This window comes from Microtus oregoni, unplaced genomic scaffold, assembly GCF_018167655.1.
Source record: "Microtus oregoni isolate MIOR12 unplaced genomic scaffold, Mior012 000009F_ref0000495, whole genome shotgun sequence".
NCBI classification, from domain to species: Eukaryota; Metazoa; Chordata; class Mammalia; order Rodentia; family Cricetidae; genus Microtus; species Microtus oregoni.
In genome coordinates, this window is record NW_024543068.1 from 52240447 (window position 1) to 52260860 (window position 20414).

General features: G+C 38.1%; 1 protein-coding gene across 1 annotated transcript in view; it reads right to left on the minus strand.

Annotated features, from left to right (window-relative positions):
* Nucleotides 1–10934: 10934 nt before the first annotated feature.
* Meox2 (mesenchyme homeobox 2) overlaps nt 10935–20414 on the minus strand; it is a 51879-nt gene continuing 42399 nt past the window's right edge. Inside the window, exons 2-3 of the mRNA XM_041658631.1 lie at nt 18468–18640; nt 10935–12313 (exon numbers count right to left, since the gene is read on the minus strand). Coding sequence (XP_041514565.1) covers nt 12089–12313; nt 18468–18640 — 398 coding nt within the window. The 3' untranslated portion in view covers nt 10935–12088. The remainder of the gene's footprint in view (nt 12314–18467; nt 18641–20414) is intronic.

Below are 20414 nucleotides of genomic sequence, written 5' to 3' on the forward strand. Positions count from 1 at the left end.
TGCAGTGTAAATGGCTGCTAGGACATCACTGATAAGCAACGAGAAAGAAAGACTCATAAGTTATAGTGAAGATTTTATTCTAGCTACAACTGTTATCCTCAAATCAAAAGTCTTGTGATAATTACAAAGATCAAATGAAATTGGACGCTGTTATATATTTCATCTTACCAGGGGCTTCCATACACATCTCTGTTAGGGTCTTCCTTGTTACCCGACTTCTCAGGAGTTGTAGATTATAGTCTGGTTATCCTTTTCTTTATGTCTAATATCCACTTATCAGTGAAAACATACTGTGTTTGTCTTTCTGGGTCTAGGTTACCTCTCAGGATTTTTTATTCTAGTTCCGTCCATTTGCCTGCAATATTTAAGGTGTCATTGTTTTTCTACAGCTGAGTAATATTCCATTGTGTAAATGTACCACATTTTCTTTATCCATTTTTTGTGGGGGAGGAGGAGTGAAGAGGAGTGGGGAAAAGGGTGAAGGGTAGTGGAAAGGGGAACATGAGGGATGGTTTAGCTGTGGCATGGACAGAGAGGGAGAACAAAGAAAGAGATCCCAAATAGAGAGAGTCATAGTGGGGTTGGAAAGAAATCTGGTGCTTGGGAAATTCCCAGGAATTCACAAGGATAACCCCAACTAAGATTTCTAGTAATAGTGGAGAGGGTGCTTGAGCCGGCCTTCCCCTGTAGTCTGATTGGGAACTACCCTAACTACCATCCTAGAACCTTCATCCAGTACCTGATGGAGTTAGATGCAGAGATCCACAGCTAGCACTGGGCCAGGCTCTCAGAGTCCGTTTGAAGAGAGGGAGGAGGGGTGATATGAGCAAAGGTGTCAGGATCATGATGGAGAAACCCACAGAGAGAGCTGACCTGAGCTAGTGGGAGTCATTGACTCTGGACTGACAGCTGGGGAACCAGCACAGGACCAATTAAGTCCTCTGAGTGTGGGTGATAGTTGAGTGCCTGGGACAATCTGTGGGGCCACTGGCAGTGGGACCAGGATTTATCACCAGTGTATGAACTGCTTTTTTAGAGCCCATTCCCTGTGGTGGGATACCTTGCTCTACCCCTATGCAGGAGGAGAGGCTTGGTCCTGCCTCAACTTGAGATGCCAGACTTTGTTGACTCTCCATGGGAGGCCTTACCTTTCTAAGGAGTGGATGGAGGGATGGGTGGGGCTGGAGACAGGTGGTGGGGTAAGAGAGGAAGAAGGGATCTGTGGCTGGTATGTAAAATGAAAATAAAAAAAAACCTTTTAAATGAAAAAATTAAAAAAGAAAAGAAATTGGACACTGTTGTTCTATATAGAGATAACAATACTGAGTTCTAAAATAATGAGTTTGTATTAATATGTGTGGAAGACTGATTTTGATTATTTTACAAAGTAATGTTTGTATATTGGGTTGAGGCATCAGCGTTTTCATTGCACTGTTCCTTTCCTGACTTCTCGGGGGGAAAATGATGTAACTGGAAAGGTATTTTAGCTAGGAAATATAATATCTTTGATCTGATCTATATCCTTGATTCAAAGCGAAGCTTTCTTTCACTGCTGACGGTGGAAGGTGTCTGAGAATTTTACAGCTTTGCTAAGCAGTCTGACCTTTGCAGCACCCGAAGACCAGAATGCTGAAATGTTATGCTTAAATCCCGTTTCACAAAATGGCAAACCATTCCTTCTCAACATACTCAAGCCATTTAGGCAACCGTGTTTGACACCTGATTTCACTTTAACAGCACCTGCATGGAACATAATTATCAGTCCATTTTCATAAGGGACTTCCATGCTGCACAGATGGTGTCCTTCATACCAGACTACCAACAATGGATGTGGGATAACAGCCAAGCTGTCGGTAAGACATGCTGACAACTTCAAAACAGGCATCAGAGCTGTAGGAAAGAATTTCCTCATCCTCTGAACCATATACGAACATCTGTTAAAACCTGTTCCTCAACTTTTCTTTCTAAGTTTTCTCTTCTGACATGGTATGAATCAAAGTTCCAAATCCAAACCCCTCGTTTGGATTTGTTTTGTGATACCTACTCATTATACACCAGAAAAAAAAAAGAGAGAGAGGTTTGAAGTCTCCATTTCAAATTAATCTTAGATTTACAGGTATCTTTCAGGGGAACTTCATAGCATTTAAGTTATGCATACATTCAAACATAACTATCAATTAATGCACCCAGTCAAGATCAGAAGGAATGGGTATACTAATGTAAATAGTGCATTGCATATCTTCAAGAGGTATACTTTGATTGACAATTACCATGGGTTCCTCATTGACAGTGATGGTTTACAGGCCCTGGGAAACCAATGTTTCAAGTATTTCTCATTCACAAGAATTCTGAATGTGAGCTACCAGAAATTTTTCAAAAAGCTAGTGGCATACCTTGTTTCCATGAAGTAAAATTTAATGTGGGGAAGAAATAAGTAAATATCTACACAATGAATGGGAAATAAAACTACTTACAAGGACAGAATGTGACGAGTGGAATTTTGTTAAAATAAGCAAAAACTTTAGGAACCGTGGAAATGCGTCAGCAAGTGTTTGGTGGGTGAGCACTGTGTGTAACCAGACCAGGGATCTCATTACAGCACACAAGGAAGAGATGAATGGACACAGTGGTCAAGATTAGAGGAAGCACTAGTGAGTCAGTTGTACTGAAGACATCAGGAAGAGTTCTCTATTTGATCAATGCTGTGTATGAGGTCAGACTATAGTAGAGACCCTGAGAAAGGGTTGGAGACTTATTGTAAGCCACGACAGGGTGGAAAGCTGGGACATACCATGGTATATCTTTATAAGAAAAAAAAATGAAGCCTTCATTATGGACCTCAACCATTATTTGGAGTTTTATATTTCAAAAATGTTTCTGCTAAGCTCTTAGTGGCTCATTTGGTTCATATTTTAGGGTGTCTGTCCTATCTCTCTATATTGTTTGCTGGTAACTGGTTACATATAGCAGCATAAGAAAGGAAAAAAGAGAAGGCATTGTTTCCTGATGTAAATTCTTTAAGTAGTTTGCAAAGCACATTATAGGACATTGTGTTCTGTTTTCCTGACCAAGGAATCACCTGAATGCCTAGCGCTCTTTGGAAAGAGTCGCAGTTTCATAAAGCTGGTTTTACAGGTGAATCTATTTTTACTTACAGAGAAATTTCTCTAATTTTGAATATGTTCATAAAATATTTTGGAAGATAATTGTTTTGTTCTGAAATTCTTTATGAACAGCTTATTTGTTGGGTAGAATTACATAAAATCATAACACTGAAGTCATTTTTCTTAGAGGTGTGTTTTATTTTTATTTATGTCTATGTGTGTGCATATATGTGCTTAGATGTACAAGCGTGATCTGTTTCTCATGGATCCCAGTAGCAGGTGTTAATTGTTATGTATGTGGAGTTGAAGGAGTTCTTAAACTGTCCGTTGTGGGTCCTTTAAAAGAGCATGTAGTGCTGTCAACCTCTAGTCATCCCTCCAGCCCTAGTACTCAAATCCATAAATTAATAAATATTATTTATTAGAGGTAAACATTTTGTTTGAGCAAATAAAAATTTATATAGCAGTCTAATGAGGTTTAATATAGATGTATAGCATCAATCAAATAGTTACTGTTTATAAAGATTAGCTTGAAAATGGAGAGCAAGAGAATCCATGGTTTTGCTACAGTAGCTTGAAAATTTGGTGGGATAAAAGTACTGAGAGTTGAACACTGAAGGGAAAATGTATTAGGAATGTCACTGGACATTTTTAGCTGTACCTTTGTGTGCAGTCCCAAGAGTAGGTTTAAATACTTCCTCCCAGTACTCAAGGACCTAAAGAAACAGAATGAGAATGAACATCATGGACAACCACTCTTAACTGGTGAGTCCTTCCCCAGGTGTTTCCAGGTTAAGGAATACAGTACACAAGTTAAATAGCCTGACAGCTGGGCAGAGCATCAAATAGCAGCAATGTATTAGTATGGGTTGAGTAAGAGTGAATTCTAGCTAAATATGGGCATAAACATAAAGAGGTTAAAGAAAATCTAAGTAAAATCATTAGATAAACTTCCTTGATTTATTAACTTCATAATATCAGAGTAATATGCACACAACTATAGTATTTCAGGAATGTAACTATCAAATATTCAGACTTTGTGTTCAGGCACGTATTTTAAAACCCAAAATGTTCGTAAGGAACAGAATATTTTCTAAGTTTTTCTATTTGGTTTTCATTATACCAATAAACTTCCGTTGCTGGAAAATTTAAAAACTGGATTTTATTATAAAGACTGATATTTATATGTCTGTTTCTTTGTCTTTCTAAGGAACAATGATTTTGTTAAAAATATAGCTGGACCTCACACTCCCCTTTGCATCTCCTTCCCCTGCAGTCAAAAAGAGTTTTCACAAGAGGACCTTCAGAGTGTCTTTTGAGTTTTTTTAATCTAACTTTCAGTGTTGTCTCAATTGCAGATGTATTTACTTTAGAAAATAACACATTCTCTGTCAACTTCTTCTATTTTTTAAATCATCATCTACTCTACTAGATCATGTGGACATGTGACCATAAGGTATTTTCATACTCTAATTTTAGAAAATCCAAAGGAAATTGGATTCCACACTAAAGAAAATGAATGCCAAAGAGATAATTCAACTTGTATTAGTAGCTCTGCTATAATAACTGTTTGTGTCTAATATTTCATCAATCTGAGGCAAGTCATGATGTATTTAAAACTATATCCACTAAATTAAAGTTTATAATAAATGATGTTTCAACTAATAGTATATTAAAAGAGAGGATGAGAATATATAAGCATCTCTAAGCCCTCTGATTACACTCTAATTTAAAGAAAATTTGTATGTTATCTCCCTGATATATATCAACAGAGAAAAAAATATTGAGGATGCCTGAATGTAAGAGTGCTGTAGAATAACCCACTCCCTTACCAAGAGATGGTATGATAATGACAATATTAAGTGGCTGCAACAAAAATTGTATGTATGAAGCCATTCTAATTTTGGAAACCATTTCTGAACTCGTTCTTAACAAAAAATATTTTGCCTAGAGATTACTACATATTTTGAATGTAACAAATAGTTTTTCTGTAATTTTTACTCTAGTTTCTTGAATGAAACTAGGTCAGCTTATATTGAGGGAACAATCAGACATATAAGCGCATGTTTATGCTGGTCTGTATTTAAGTATTTTAAAATATTTAACTGTCAAGGTATAATAATTACAAAAATACAAGATGATTTTGGTTGTGAGCCTAATCTTTAATGGCTGAGTCGTCACATTAGGAGAATCTCAAATAGCCATGCAATACTTAAAGAAATGTTTACCATCCTTAGTCATCAGGAAAATGTGCATCAAAATCACTCTGAAGCCGGGCGGTGATGGCGCACGCCTTTAATCCCAGCACTCGGGAGGCAGAGGCAGGTGGATCTCTGTGAGTTCGAGGCCAGCCTGGTCTACAAGAGCTAGTTACAGGACAGGCTTCAAAACTACAGAGAAATCCTGTCTTGAAAATAAAAAAAAAAAATCACTCTGACATTGCACCTTACACCTGTCAGAAAGACTAAGATCAGAAACACAAGTGACAATTCATGCTGGGAAGAAAGTGGAGCAAGGAGAACACTACTCCATTGCTGGTGGGAATGCAAGCTTGTACAACTACTTTGGAAATCAATATGGTGGTTTCTCAGAAAATTAGGAATTGATCTACCTCAAAACACAGCTATACCACTTCTGGGCACATACCCAAAAGATGCTCAATCATACCTCAAGAACATTTTTTTTAACTATGTTTATAACAGCTTCATTCATAATAGCCAGAACTTGGAAACAACCTAGATGTCCCTCAATTGATGAATGAATTAAGAAAATATGATATATTTGCACAATGGAGTATTACTCAGTTGTTAAAAACAAAAACATCATGAAATTAAAAGAACTAAAAAAAAAAAATCATCCTAAGTGAGGTAACCCAGACCCAGAAAGACAAACATGGTATGTACTCACTTATAATGGCTGCAAAGTAAATAACCATTCTGCAATCCACAGACCTCGAGAAGTTAGGTAACAGAGGGCTCAGAGGGAGCACTCTAATATCCTCGGGAAGGGAAACCGAGGGGACTGAGGGCAGCTTGGAATGGTGGAGAGAGCACTGAAAGAGACTGCTATAAAAGAGGGGGCATTTCTGGGTGGGATAGAAACCTGGTCCAGGGGAAACTTGATGTGGAATGTCCCTCTGTATACTATGAATATGTTTTAATAACATTGGTTAATAAAGAAGTTCTTTGGTCTATAGCAGGGCAGAACATATCTAGGCTGGAAGGGATCTATAGAGAGAGGAGGCTGAGTCAGAGAGACACCACGTAGCTGCCGAAGGAGACACATGACAAATACTTACCAGTAAACCACAGCCTTGTGCCAATACACAAATTACTAAAAATGGGTTAATTTAAGATGTAAGAGTTAGTTAATAAGAAGTCTGAGTGAATAGGCCAAGCAGTGTCTTAATTAATATAGTTTGTGTATGATTATTCGGGTCTAGGTGTCCAGGAAACAATGAACAAGCTGCCTCCTCTTGTAGAAACTCCCCAGGAATCTACAAGGATAATAGAGCTAAGACTCCCAGTAATTGAAAATATGTAGCCTGAACTGGTCAGTGACCATTCAAACCTTCCAGTAGATGGATGAGGACACCAACCCAGCCACATAAACTTTGACCAACAGTCTGTCCTTCCTATAAGATGTGCTTGGATAAAAAGGGGCACAGAGATTTTGGGAATGCCCAACCGATAACTGGTTCGGCCTGAGAACCAGGCCAAGAGAGTGAATCCACCCTTAACATTGCCTGGAATACTAGGACCGAGAGGCTGGATCACGTAGACACCTAGGATAGACCCAAACACAATTGGAGGAAAAACACTGTCAACATAATGCTGCCGAACCATATTCTGCTATTAGAGAGGCTTCATTAAGCAACTAGCGTAAATAGATGCCACGAACCACAGCTAAACATTCAGCAGGGAATCCTGCTAAAGAGAGGGAGTCAGGATTGTAGGAGTCAAAGGTGTCAAGGACACCACAAGAAAACCACAGAATCAACTAACTTGGGCTCATATAGGCTCGCAGAGACTAAAGCCACAACCAGGAAGCCTACATGGGGCTGACCTATGTCCTCTGCATATATGTGACAGTTCTATAGTTTGGTCTTCTTGTGAAACTCCTAACGGAGGGAGCAGGGGCAGTCACTGACTTCTTTGCTGCTACTCCACATACTGGGCCACCTTGCAAGGTGCTTAGTCTTTTTACACTTTGATATGCCAAGTTTTGTCAATATCCATGGGAAGCCTGCCCTTTTCTGAGAAGGAATGCATGCATTGGGTGGAAAGAGGGGAGATGGGGGGAGGGACTGGGAGGAGGGGAGACAGCAGAAACTGTGGTTTGGATGAAAAATAAAGAAACAATTTCTTCCTTAATCCAGGTATGGTTCAGTAGTTGACTGTTCAGTTTCCATGAGTTTGTAGATGTTCACCTTCCTAGATATGGACGGAGGGGGGAGGACCTAGGACTTACCACAGGGCAGAAAACCCTGACTGCTCTTTGGACTGGAGAGGGAGGGGGAAAGGAGTGGGGGGAGGGGGAGAAGGGTGGGAGGAGGGGGAGAAGGGTGGGAGGAGGGGGAGGGAAATGGGAGGCTGGGAGGAGGTGGAAACTTGTTTTTTTTTTTTTCTCCTTTTCTCAATAAAAAAAATTAAAAAAAAAGAAAAAAAAAGAAACAAGCAAATAAATGAAAAAAAAGAAGAAAAGGGAAGAAAAGGACATATTTACAACAATAAAAATGCATGATAATAGAAAATTGCAAACACAAAGAAAAAACAAAGTTTACATATTAAATAATATGTTAAAGGCTCTCATTATTCAAGATAGTCATCTGTCTGACTAAGGGACAAAGCCAGTTCAAGCACCTTCTTATTCACTTCCCAGGATCCTAGCTGGGGTCATCCCTGTGGACTCCTGGGAACCCCTCCGGAGCCAAGGCTCTTGCCAACCCCAAAATAGACCGATGACTATCTTTTTTTTTTTTTTTTTTTTTTTGATTTTTCGAGACAGGGTTTCTCCATAGCTTTTTTTGGTTCCTGTCCTGGAACTAGCTCTTGTAGACCAGGCTGGCCTCGAACTCACAGAGATCTGCCTGCCTCTGCCTCCCGAGTGCTGGGATTAAAGGCGTGCGCCACCACCGCCCGGCTCCAATGACTATCTTGAATATCACCATAGAACATTTGTCTGGCGACGGATGGAGAAAGAGACAAAGACCCACAATGGAGCACTAGACTGAGATCCCAAGGAAGGTCCAGTTGAAGAGCAGAAGGAGGAAGAATATGAGCAAGGAAGTCAGGGGTTGGTCCACCCACTGAGACAGTGTGCCTGAGATAATGGGAGCCCACCAAATTCAGCTGGACTGGGACTGAATGAGCATGGGATCAAACTGGACCCTCTGAATGTGGCTGACAATTGGGGCAGACTGAGAAGCCAACGATAATGACACTGAGATTTGTCTCTACTGCATGTACTGGCTTTTGTGGATCCTATTCTATTTGGATGCACACCTTCCTAAGCCTGGATATCAGGGGGAGGGCCTTGGACTTCTCATAGGGCAGGGTACCTTGCCCTCTCTCAAGACTGAAGGGGGAATGTTGGGGGGGCGGGGAGCAGGAGGGAAGTGGGAGGAGGGGGGAAGTGGAAGTTTTGATTGGTATTATTTACAAAGTAATAAAAAAATTAAAAAGCCTCTCATTATTTGATATGGTGATGATTTTTCTGATGTCATTTCTATTCTTCTGTTTAGTATATTTAATTGTATCCTGTAAGAGCTGAAGAAAATATTGAGTTTAAAATGGCAAAAGAAATTATTCAGTTATACCAGCTATCTTAGGACAAAAATAAAGTCAATAAAAATGACTTAGCAACCCATGGTTCATAGTAACCTTTGGGATCAACACCACAAAAAGCTCTGACTAACTATTGGAAGTTAAAAATAATTTGAGTCATGTTGATGATTTGCAAAGAAAATATGTAGTCTTCATTTCTTCATTCCTCTGAGTCCTACTGGGAAATCATGCTAACTTATCCTTGATGCTTTCATACCATTTTCAGAGAATGGTGTTGCCATGGCATCTGGGAAGAAATTACATGAAAACACAGGCAGTGTGTAATAAGATGTCTTATCCTGAAGACCTCACCACACACACACACACACACACACACCACACACACACACACACACACACACACACACAAAATCCCTTCTCTCTTGATTAAGAGCACTTATGGAATATCCTAGGTGACAGTTAACAGTATTTAATTGTTCTAAAATATTTAAATTCTAGAGAAAGAATAAAGCCTGTATAGTTTCTGTCTCATTTGGAAGGTAGGTCTAGTGATTGTTCTAGCTACTATCACTCTGAGGGATGGTGATGTAGTTGGGTATTGAGGAACATGTTTATCTTACAGACAGCACTTAAGTCAGTACTGCAGAATGGAAACCAAAAACCTTCCTGCATTTACTGCAACTCTGCTCATGCACTTGTTGGGGTAATGACTGTGACCATGTCTCCAATAGGGCATTTGAAAAAATGTCAACAAGCTGTACTTTGGGTCAGTCACATGACCCTTCACACCTGTTTGTTTCTCTGGAAACTGTTTTATTTTAGAGTCCACGTAAAGGTATCATCCATCCTACACTTGGCCTCATTTCCCTCTTAATGTCTTGAGAATCATTTTCCTTGAATTTATTGGTCACAATAGGCTATAATTCTGATAAAAGCACTTGCTTTTGTTTCACATCAACCCACTTAAGTATGTTATCAATACAAATACACTTTATAGTCATTCACATGATTGACAAGAAAATATCTGTTCTATGCCAATGGGAATGACCTCTTCATCAATGTTAATTCAGAAATATTACTGTCTAATAAGATAAAGATGATTGTACAGAAGAAGAAAAATGTTAAAAATAACACAGTTGTTCACCTTATTTCTTGCATACTATTGATATCACATTGCAAATTAAACTGGATAAGTTTTTATTAGCCTAATCATTATAAAGGAAATAAAATTAATCACATAATGACATCAGGAATTTTCACTGTTTCAAAATAATTGGGGGTTTCATTGGTAAGTCCCTAACTACTTGGTGAAACAAGCAAACAGAAAACCAAAAGCAATGTGATAAAGTTATATATAGGACTTTGACACAATATGCAATGGACCACCTTTTTCTTCTTCCATTAGCAATATCTATTCGAACCCAGGATTCTCTTTAGCTTGTTTAGCCAGTATTTCACACCAAAGACTAGATATTAAAAATGTAAAACATCTGTTCTCCATCTGGTCAGGTAGATCAGTAGTTGGGAACACATGGACCATGGATGAGTCTTGGGTTTGACAGTAAATACTGAAAATAGGAGTTTGGGACTACTACTGATGTTGGAATGTATGACTGTTGAGCTACTACTACTATTGAAATTCAGACACAGATGCTGAAATATATTACCATTTCATTTACCAAACTGTGTTTAGTATAACCATGGTCTTAGAAACTCTTTGGTCACCCATAGATTATTTTTGTGTCATGATAAAAAATTTCAGAAATTATGCAACATAAAAGATTCATTACTCATATCAATTTCAATTTACAGAGAAGCGAAAAATGAGGGAAATTTTTAAGTATATAATTTTTAAATCTACTAAAATTAGCTAGTCATGTTCGTTCCCACCTGCAACTCCTGCGTGTGGGAGGCTGAGTGAGGCTGGAGATTGCTGTGATATCAAGGCCAGGCTGGACTACCTGAGGAGTCCCAGACCCGTCCTGGTTACAGATAAATAAACACATCTGTTCAAATCAATGAAGTCGCAGTAGGGAGACAACAGTTATTTGAAAGATCATTTATTCAACATTTTTTTACAAAATACAAAGACTTGTTCTGCATGAATATAGAGCATATGAAAAATAATGTGTTTTGCTGAGTCTAATTTTCAGACATTCAGAATTTCTCATCCATACTCTTGAAGAATTAGATTTGTTTGGCACTTGGTCTGATGTCATAAACAATGAGGAATGAACCCTTTCCCTGTTAACTGAATCACATCCCTAAACACTCACTAGTTAAAGATACAAAATTAGACATTTGCCACACAAGACTCTTTCTGCAAGGTAACTGTTTTGCCTATGAGCCTAAGGCTTTTGAAGCTATAAGAGAGGAAGGATTGAGGGGCTATTTAAGTTCTATAACTTGTCAGCAGCAGTTGATAGTAAATGCAACAGGAGATTTGTTTTGTCTGTGCTACAAGAACATGTCCTATCAGACAGACTACTGCGTTTTCTCTACTTGAACACAAGGAAGCGCATACTGATTGCCTGTGACTCACAAGAATGTGTAAAAATACAGGAAGCTGGCTGGGATTGTCAATGGGAGAGCCTATTTTCATCAGCTAATATGAATGCATTTGCTAAAATTAGTGAAGACAGGAAAATGATTTAGGGGTAATATATACAGAGTTTGAATACAATTTCAATCCACTTGGTGATTTCAGGCACTGTGGCTCTTCAGGATAAACTGTTTCATGGGTTAACTTGATAGCAGTTTAACTTTCAGTGCAAGCAAAAGCAAATACCTGCCCAGTCTCACACACATGACCTGGGACAACTGGAATGTTCAAAGCATATTTAATTGTTAACATCTTCACCCTGGAGACGTCTTGGATAAAAACTTCTTACCAAGTTGGTTCTCGGTAGCATTTAATTTCCAGAGAAAGCCAAAGCAATTACTCGTCTCCCTCTCTGTCATACATAGGAACAAATGTATTTGAACAGTTCCCCTTCTCCAATTTCACTGTGGAAGCATCTTCCATAAGAGGCACTTAATGTAAACCTTCTATGGATCATGGGAAACAAGACTTGAGATGCCTGTATTTGATTCTATCAAAGCAACACTGCCACAGTCCTCTGCCATGTAAACGATGTTCGGGTAAGGCTTGCCGTCACAATGGTGCTTTCCTGAGAATGGAGCTGGTCTCTGTATATATCATAAGTGTGCGTGCTCTGAGCTGTGGTCACTGTCGCGGCTGTCGTCATTTGCTAGCGAGTCCCCTGTCTGCTGGAGGGTAGCCGCACCAATCCCTGACAGCTCTGACGGGAGAAGGGTTCCCTTTTTCACATTCACCAGTTCCTTCTCTCGAGCTGCGGCTCCTTGCTGCCCTCCTTTGACTCGCTTCCACTTCATTCTCCTGTTCTGGAACCACACCTTCACCTGGAAGGAGAAAGGAATAAATAAGACAAAGAAGGCACCGAAACCTAGTTCCTCAAGGACCTGCACGCAGATGCCATGGTGCAGTGATTATGGAAACCATGCGCTGAGCCAGCTGGCATGTGTATGGTAATTGAAAATTCTTAGCGAGCCCTTGAATATATTTCATAAATCCCAACACATGAAAAATAGGTAGAGATAGATGGAGAAGTGTGTTCAGAAACATTGGGCTAATTTACATCTATAAATATATGTCTCTGTCATACATTTATCTAGTCTCTGAAGCTCTTCTTTGACCACGGAATATATGCTGGTTTATCTGGTGATAAATTGGCCTCTGGAAGGGCCCTATTCACTACAAATGTTCCCAATCTTTTGAATGGGAACATCTGAATATCTCAGCAAACCCACTCACGTCCATGGGGAAAAGAAGTCATAATTCACACCAGCAAATGTCCACATGCTTCTTAATTTTTAAGGAATGCTGCCCCAATAAAACTTGAATGAAGAAAGCTCTTGAGCTCACTGTTGCTAAGCTGGGGACTATCTGTTGGCATAATTGCTGGACACTTGTCTTAGTGTTCTACAGAAAGTGGATCTTCTTTGCCGGCCTTCTTGAGCTTATTAGCATTTACTTTGCGAATATCATCTAACAATGACTAAAAATGCTGCCACAGTGAAAATTCCTAGCACTTACGAGTGACTCCCCTTGATGAGCCCCAGCAACTTAATCAAAGGGCTAAAGAGAATGTGAAGTTCATTCTCATACCAGGACAGAAAACGTTTCCCGAGGCTAGTGTCCTCATAAACATACTTACCAAGCATTGGATTTGCCCGTCCTATTTTTCTAATAATGGACTACTTCTTATGCTTTTATTTTGCTTTTTTAAATAAAATCTCTGCTAAAGTAAACTGTCGTGTGTATGATCCTCTTGATTCTTACGTTAGGTTTTTTTTTTCCTGGTTTGCATTAAATTACTTTACGGTTATCTTTTTTTGTATTTTGTAGACCCTTCTACAATCTGTTGAGGGCCACTTTATTAAACAGTCCATCCACTTCCCATAACAGCCATTCCCCATGTTGTAACTCATGCTAAGCATTATGCCTTCACCAAACTCCTACACCTCTGACAAAAATACACTTTCATATATGATGGAAAAATACCTTATTCTTTTGTATCAAAAACATTTTGAACTGTTTTCACATTCTCAATTTTTACTAATACACGGTACCTGTAAGGGAGCATCTATGCCCCAAATACAAGGGCACCCACATTTGTAAAAGAAGCATTACTAAAGCTTAAATCACACAATAAGACACATACACTATTAGTGAGAGACTTCAACATCCCACTCTCACCACTGGACCGGTCTGCCAGACAGAAATTTAACAGAGAAACAAGGGAACTAACAGATGTTATGACACAAATGGACTTAACAGACATCTATAGAACATTCCATCCAAACATAAAAGAATATACCTTCTTCTCAGCACCTCATGGAATCTTCTCTAAAATTGACCACATACTAGGTAACAAAGCAAACCTCAACAGATACAAAAAAATTGGAATAACTCCATTATCTTATTAGATCACCACAGCTTAAAGTTAAAATTCAACAGCCACAGTAATTTCAGAAAACCCACAAACACATGGATATTAAACAATGCTCACCAGAGTCACTAATGGGTCAAGGAAAAAACAAAGAAAGAAATTAAAACTTTCTAAAATTCAATGAAAATGACTGCACAACATACCCAAACTTATGGGACACAATGAAAACAGTTAAGAGGAAAATTCATAGCACTAAATACTACATAAAAAAGCTGGAAAAAATCCAATTCTAGTGAGTTAATAGAACATTGGAAACCTCTAGAACAAAAAGAGGCAAAGTCACCCAAGAGAACAAGAAGACAGGCAGGAAATGATCAAATTGATGGCTGAAATCAATAAAATAGAAACAAAGAAAACATAAACAACACAAAAAAAATCACTGAGACAAAGTGTTGGTTATATGAGAACATCAACAAAATTGACAAATCTTTGTCCAAACTAACCAAAAGGCAGAGAGAGAATATCAAAATTAACAAAATTAGAAATGAGAAGGCAGAGATAACAACAGACATGGAGGAAATCCAGAGAATTTCAGGTCATACTTCAAAACACCTGTACTCCACAAAATTTGAAAAGTTAAAGAAAATGGTCAATTTTTTGATAAATATCACTTACCAAAATTAAATCAAGATCAGAGAAGCAAATTAAATAGACCTATAATTGCTAAGGAAATAGAAACGATAGAAACAGCCATCAAAAGTCTCCCAACCAAAAAAAAAAAAAAAAAAAGAAAGAAAGAAAGAAAGAAAACAAACTATCTTTTTTTTCTTTGCTGTTATACATACCAATCCAAGTTCCCACTCCTTCCCCTTATCCCATTCCCTCCACCTTTCCCCCTACCTTACCCCCATCCACTTCTCAGAGAGGGTAAGGCACATTGCATTAGGGAAGATCGAAGGCCTTCCCTACTATATGTAGGCTGAGCAAGGCATCATCCAGAGAGAACACGTTCCCAAAAAGCCAATACATGCACTAGGGATAAATCCTGGTGCCACTGCCAGTGTCCCCTCAGTCTGCCCCAGCCATACAACTGTCAACCACAATTAGATGGACTAGTTTGATCCAATGCTTGTTCTTTCCCAGTCTGGCTTTAGTTTGTGAGCTCCTATTAGCTCAGGTAGACTGTTTCAGTGAGTGAACCCATCATGGTCTTTATCTCATTTTAAAGAACACAAATATTGAAGGTATCTTATGAATTTATGGCTATGACATTAAAAAAGCCAAATTAAAAGCAAAAAAGTATCTCTCTGGGAGTAACTCTCCAACATCATAGAAAAAATTTCCTTTATATCCCCAAGAATAGGAAACATATTATTAAATCATATGTTTTGTTTCTCTGAATTCAGCACAATAAATCCATCACACTAACTGAAAATAAAATTCTAAGATTTGCAATTTAAGACACTAGATGAACATAAGAATAAAGTTCACATTGGGTACAACACTGAACCTTCTCCTCCCAGTTCATGATTAAATTCAGCAGCCTTTGCCACGGTTAAAATATACTCACTTTTCCCATTCTGTGAGCTAGAGCATGGGCTCTGCAGCTTAATTTGACAGATTTTCTTTCTAGCAACCAACTCAACAAATATCTGTGTTATCAATGGGTTTATCTAACATGCAAGTGAATAGCAAGCCCTCTCTATATACCTATGTTGTTCAGAGTCTGCTGAAAACCCACCATGATGAAATCTGAGAAAAACACATTTCCTTCTATTTGTGCCCAAGTAGCTGTTTTTTTTCTACTATAAGAAAACAAACTTCTGCAGGGCAGTGATGGTGCACGCCTTTAATCCCGGCACTCGGGAGGCAGAGGCAGGTGGATCTCTGTGAGTTCGAGGCCAACCTGGTCTACAAGAGCTAGTTCCAGGACAGGTTCCAAAGCTACAGAGAAACCCTGTCTCAAAAAAAAAAAAGAAAGAAAAGAAAACAAAACAAAACAAACTTCTAATTATCCTGTCTTAGATATTCCATTATACTTTTTTTTGCATTCAAAATTTGACATTTTCTGACACTGATCCTCTAGATAATTAGCTTTAATTAAGCGTTTAAAATCTAATGAACTTATCACCCTTCCAGTCAACAGCAACTGCCAGAAGAACTACACAGAGCAGTAAAGAGAACGCCCCAATTATCTCTCCAATGTTTTGTTGTGATTTTGTCCAGTTGCTGTTTGTTTTTTATTTTATTTTCTGTTTTTCTTATAAGACCAATGCTAGATCACCTGGGGAAGACTTCTAATGACTCTTGACTTGACATTGAACTTGGCCACTTTGAACAGGGGTCATTGGTAAACATGTAATAAGCAGACACTTTAGGATGCCTTACAAGTCAGAGTTTTTTCCTCAGTATTCCTGAGAGCAATTTTCCCATTTTGAAGAAGCCCAGGTTGCCTGATTAGAAGCAAAACTCCGAGAAGACCAACTGTTCTTAAATAGCGTCAGGCATCACTTAGTTACTGGATCCAAGACTGCAGTTCTGGGTAGGATGTAGGAAAGATTGGGAAGAACCATTCCAAAACCCAGACCCACAAAATTCTAAGTAAACTTAAAGTTGGCTGTTGTGTGAATTTACTAATATTTGGGATGGTTCATTACACAGAAGCAACAAACTGAGTTAAAATTAAAGTGACTTTTAAAGAATTAAGATTTCAAATAAGGTATACACACACACACATAAATATAAAACTGATACGTATAATTCAATCTATGTGTCAGTTAGGAAGAAAGAATAATTATCTAAAATACCTTCTACATTTTCATCAGTTTACAGAACCTCTTCTAAAGTTAAATTGTTCTTAGACAAATGTGAAACTTGTTTTCTCTGATGAAGTAATGAAAGATGACGGCCCATCTCTATGTGAGTAAGCACAGGCATTTGCCTTGCTCTTGGTGAGAGCTCAGGGCTCCTTACATCATTGTGTAGTTGGGAAGTCAACACTAGTTTCCAATTTTCTTCGTATTTCTAAAACATGGGGTCTTTCCTGAAGTTCATGCTTTCTTCATACACTAATGTGTAATTTACCCCCTTCTTTACATCCTTGTTCCCAGATAAACACATTAAAATAGATCAACTATTTGACGATATAGGTTTTAGATTCTGCTTTCTGAAGTGCCAAGTGCTACACATTCACAGAGGGAACTTTGTGTGTGATTCAGAGGAAGAAAATGTGCTACTCCAGAACTCAGGAACTAGTCATAATATTTAGTAAAATATAAACTGCCAATAAATAAAACCACATAAAAGTGTTCCTTTGTATATTTTCTCTAACCAGAAATAAGCCACAGAAGCTGAAACCTAAAATTTAGCAGAAAGAACATGATTTAAGAAACTAGATAAAGTTCCTTGCTATCATAAAGTATGACAGTCATTGGTCCACACTTGCTGGTATTTCCCTGGTCCCAGTGGGACCCCTGGGGGAGGCAAGTACAGTGAGAGAGGAAGTAAACCTCTTGCCCTAATAGTTCCTGCTGTAATTGCACTGTCCATAAAGATGTTTGCATTTGCCTTTCTGGAATGTTTTTCTAAGTAGCAAGACTGTTAACCATCTGAAAGCTGAGTTCTCCTGGAGTAAATATGAATTAACACAGGGCATACTCTCTGACTGCCAACAGAACAAGTGATTTTTCCATCCAAATAAAACCCAATAAAGGAGTCTATAAAGCAAATGATTTAAATATATTATTTAGTTCTTATTAATTGGACACGTGGATCATTAATACTTTCAAAGCATTCTTTGAGTGAATAGCAGACTATTGAATTTCTATAATAAATACCATTTTAAGGTGTTTTGATTAATAAAAAACAAGTATTTTCCAATGACTTGTGTGTCCTTGCTCCCAATCATTACCCAAACTTCTTGCACCTATGCTACACCCATTGATTAGTTCAGAACACGTGAAAGCCAATGGGATATGAATCAATTCCAGGTGAATGCCTCTTGACCTCTTGAGGTCAGGGAACTACCAATTCCAGGTAAATGCCTCTTGAGGTCAGGGAACTACCAATTCCAGGTGATCACCTTCTGTGATTAGGAATAGCACCTCCTGTTAGGGTTCCAAGAACTGTGAGTGACTATTCAGAGTGCTGGATTTGTACAACTCATGTAGAAAATAAACCATCAAGATTTTATTTTATTTTATGCTATTTAGTTTTAAAGGTTAATGTTCTATTGTGACACAGCATGACCTATCCTGACCTGTACAAACAGCTAATATTTTATTACACCAGATGAGGAGCGCTTGAATATAAACGTGGGAAATATTTTACCATTTATCTACATTATGTAAAACAAACTGTGTTTTTAAAATAAACAGAGGAATATTGCCATCACAAGACATTTCTTATTAAAAACTCAGCAAAAGCACCTTTCATTCAAATATCATTTGTTCTTTTCTCAATTTCGTCATTTTGCTGAACAAAAGTTTAATCACCAAATAGTAGAGACTTCCAATTGCTATTTGTAAACCATACATCCAGATTAACACGAAGATTGCTCAGTCATAGCAATATAAAAGGTCATACCATGATGATGCCCACTTTACCTGTCTTTCGGTGAGATCTAGATTCACTGCTATCTCGTATCTTCTCAGTCTGGTCAAATAATTATGGTGAGCAAATTCTGCCTCGAGTTCTCTGATTTGCTCTTTGGTAAAAGCTGTCCTTTCCTTCCTAGGTTTGCTGTTCACTTCTGACTTGTAATTTCCTTCTTGGGAGTCTGGGGGGAAAAGTGCAAGAAGATTGTGTTAGCAGAGTCATGGAAATGTGTGAAATCATACAATTCACAGTTATTGAGTATCTACTTCTCCAAGTGTGTTTCTAGACAAAGTGACAGTAAGACTGATCCCATGTCCATAGGGTAAGATAGGCATTCTCTCTCTCTCTCTGTGTGTGTGTGTGTGTGTGTGTGTGTGTGTGTGTGTCTTCTCTCTTCCTGTTTTCTAACCCAGAACTCAATTAGAAGAGTTCTTAACACATCTATAAACACCAACTACAATTTTTAGCTTCTAAAATGGTACTGGTCTAATAAAATAAACCAGACCCTCATCAGAAAACAATTGTAGAAATAAAATTTGTATTTCTACATGTACATAAAATCTAAGTATGAGAGAATGCGGAATCCTCAAAGAAGCAATGATTGTGTATACACACACACACACAAATATAAAAAGGAATAAATCTTTAAAAACAGTTAAAGTTTAGACAAAGCATATGAAGAGTATTGCAGAATTGACTGTTCGTTTTATTTTTATTTTAGTTCCTTAATGCAAATAACCATAGTTTTCTCTTATAGTGCCTGCTACTTTGTTCAATAGGAAATGTGTGAACAAAAGTCTGTCCATATGACTTATGCAAAAAGTTTTAATTTCTTATTGTACATGCATGACAAGCACCTGATGTACATACCTAACATCAACTATCCATATCAAATCTTCAACACAATGTAAAATCACAACAGTCATTTGGAACATAGCAATCAACATTTCTATTCGGGAATTAAAAAACAGAATGCAGAATGTTTTATTTAGCTTTTTAATGTCCCTGATAGGTAGGCTTGAAAGTGTATTCTATAAACTAAAACAAAGAATTTGCGTATCATAGAAAAGTTAATCTTCAGTCACCATGAAGACATGGAAAGCAGGCAAATCCAACTCAAGAAATTCATGGCACGTTTATCCTCAGTGAAATACCAACATAATGAACAGAAGATCATGCAAGTCTTCTCCTGAATATCGTTGCTGGTTTCTCGTTGATGTTTACCATCTATACATGACTTGTGTTTACTATCCAGTACAAGGAGGTCTCCCATAAGTCCAGAAAAGTGATGGAGGAATAATAATGACTAATTAAAAATATAAGCATGATATCTTAATTGCTATTTAATTACATAAATATAATACAATATGATTGAGAAATTATCTCTTCAGTGGCAGTTGCCTTGAGTCCAGTGGTACTTGTTAATGAGGTATTTTTTGTTTTGGTTCTTTTCCTTTCTATAAACCTAAAGGGAATCCAGCTAGTAAGAGAAGTCCCTGCAAAATGAAAACCCACTCTCCAGGAAATTTTAAGGCAACCAATTTTGATTGAATCTTATCTAAATCTTAGCTGGCCAGATGTGGTATTTCCCAGAGCAGCTGCAATAGCAATGGTTTTTCGCCTACATTTTTCACACTTGGCCACTCCTTTTATGTTAATGGTCCCATAGGAAGTGTCTCTGACTTCTTATCATTTATGACCACATTTCCAAGTTGTCATCTCCTTTCCATATTGGCTAGGATCCTCATCCTGGCTGGTGAAGGTCAGACAGATTTCTTATTCAGGTTAAAGAATGTTTTATGTAATTCAGTCTGATTATGCAGGATCTGACACCACAGGACCTAGGTGAGTTTCTAATAGGTGACAGCTCACAGGTAGTTATGTTTACATGACGCCAACATACCTGGCTCAAAGTAGAACCGAGAGTTCATCACACACTTGGTTTTAAACTACAT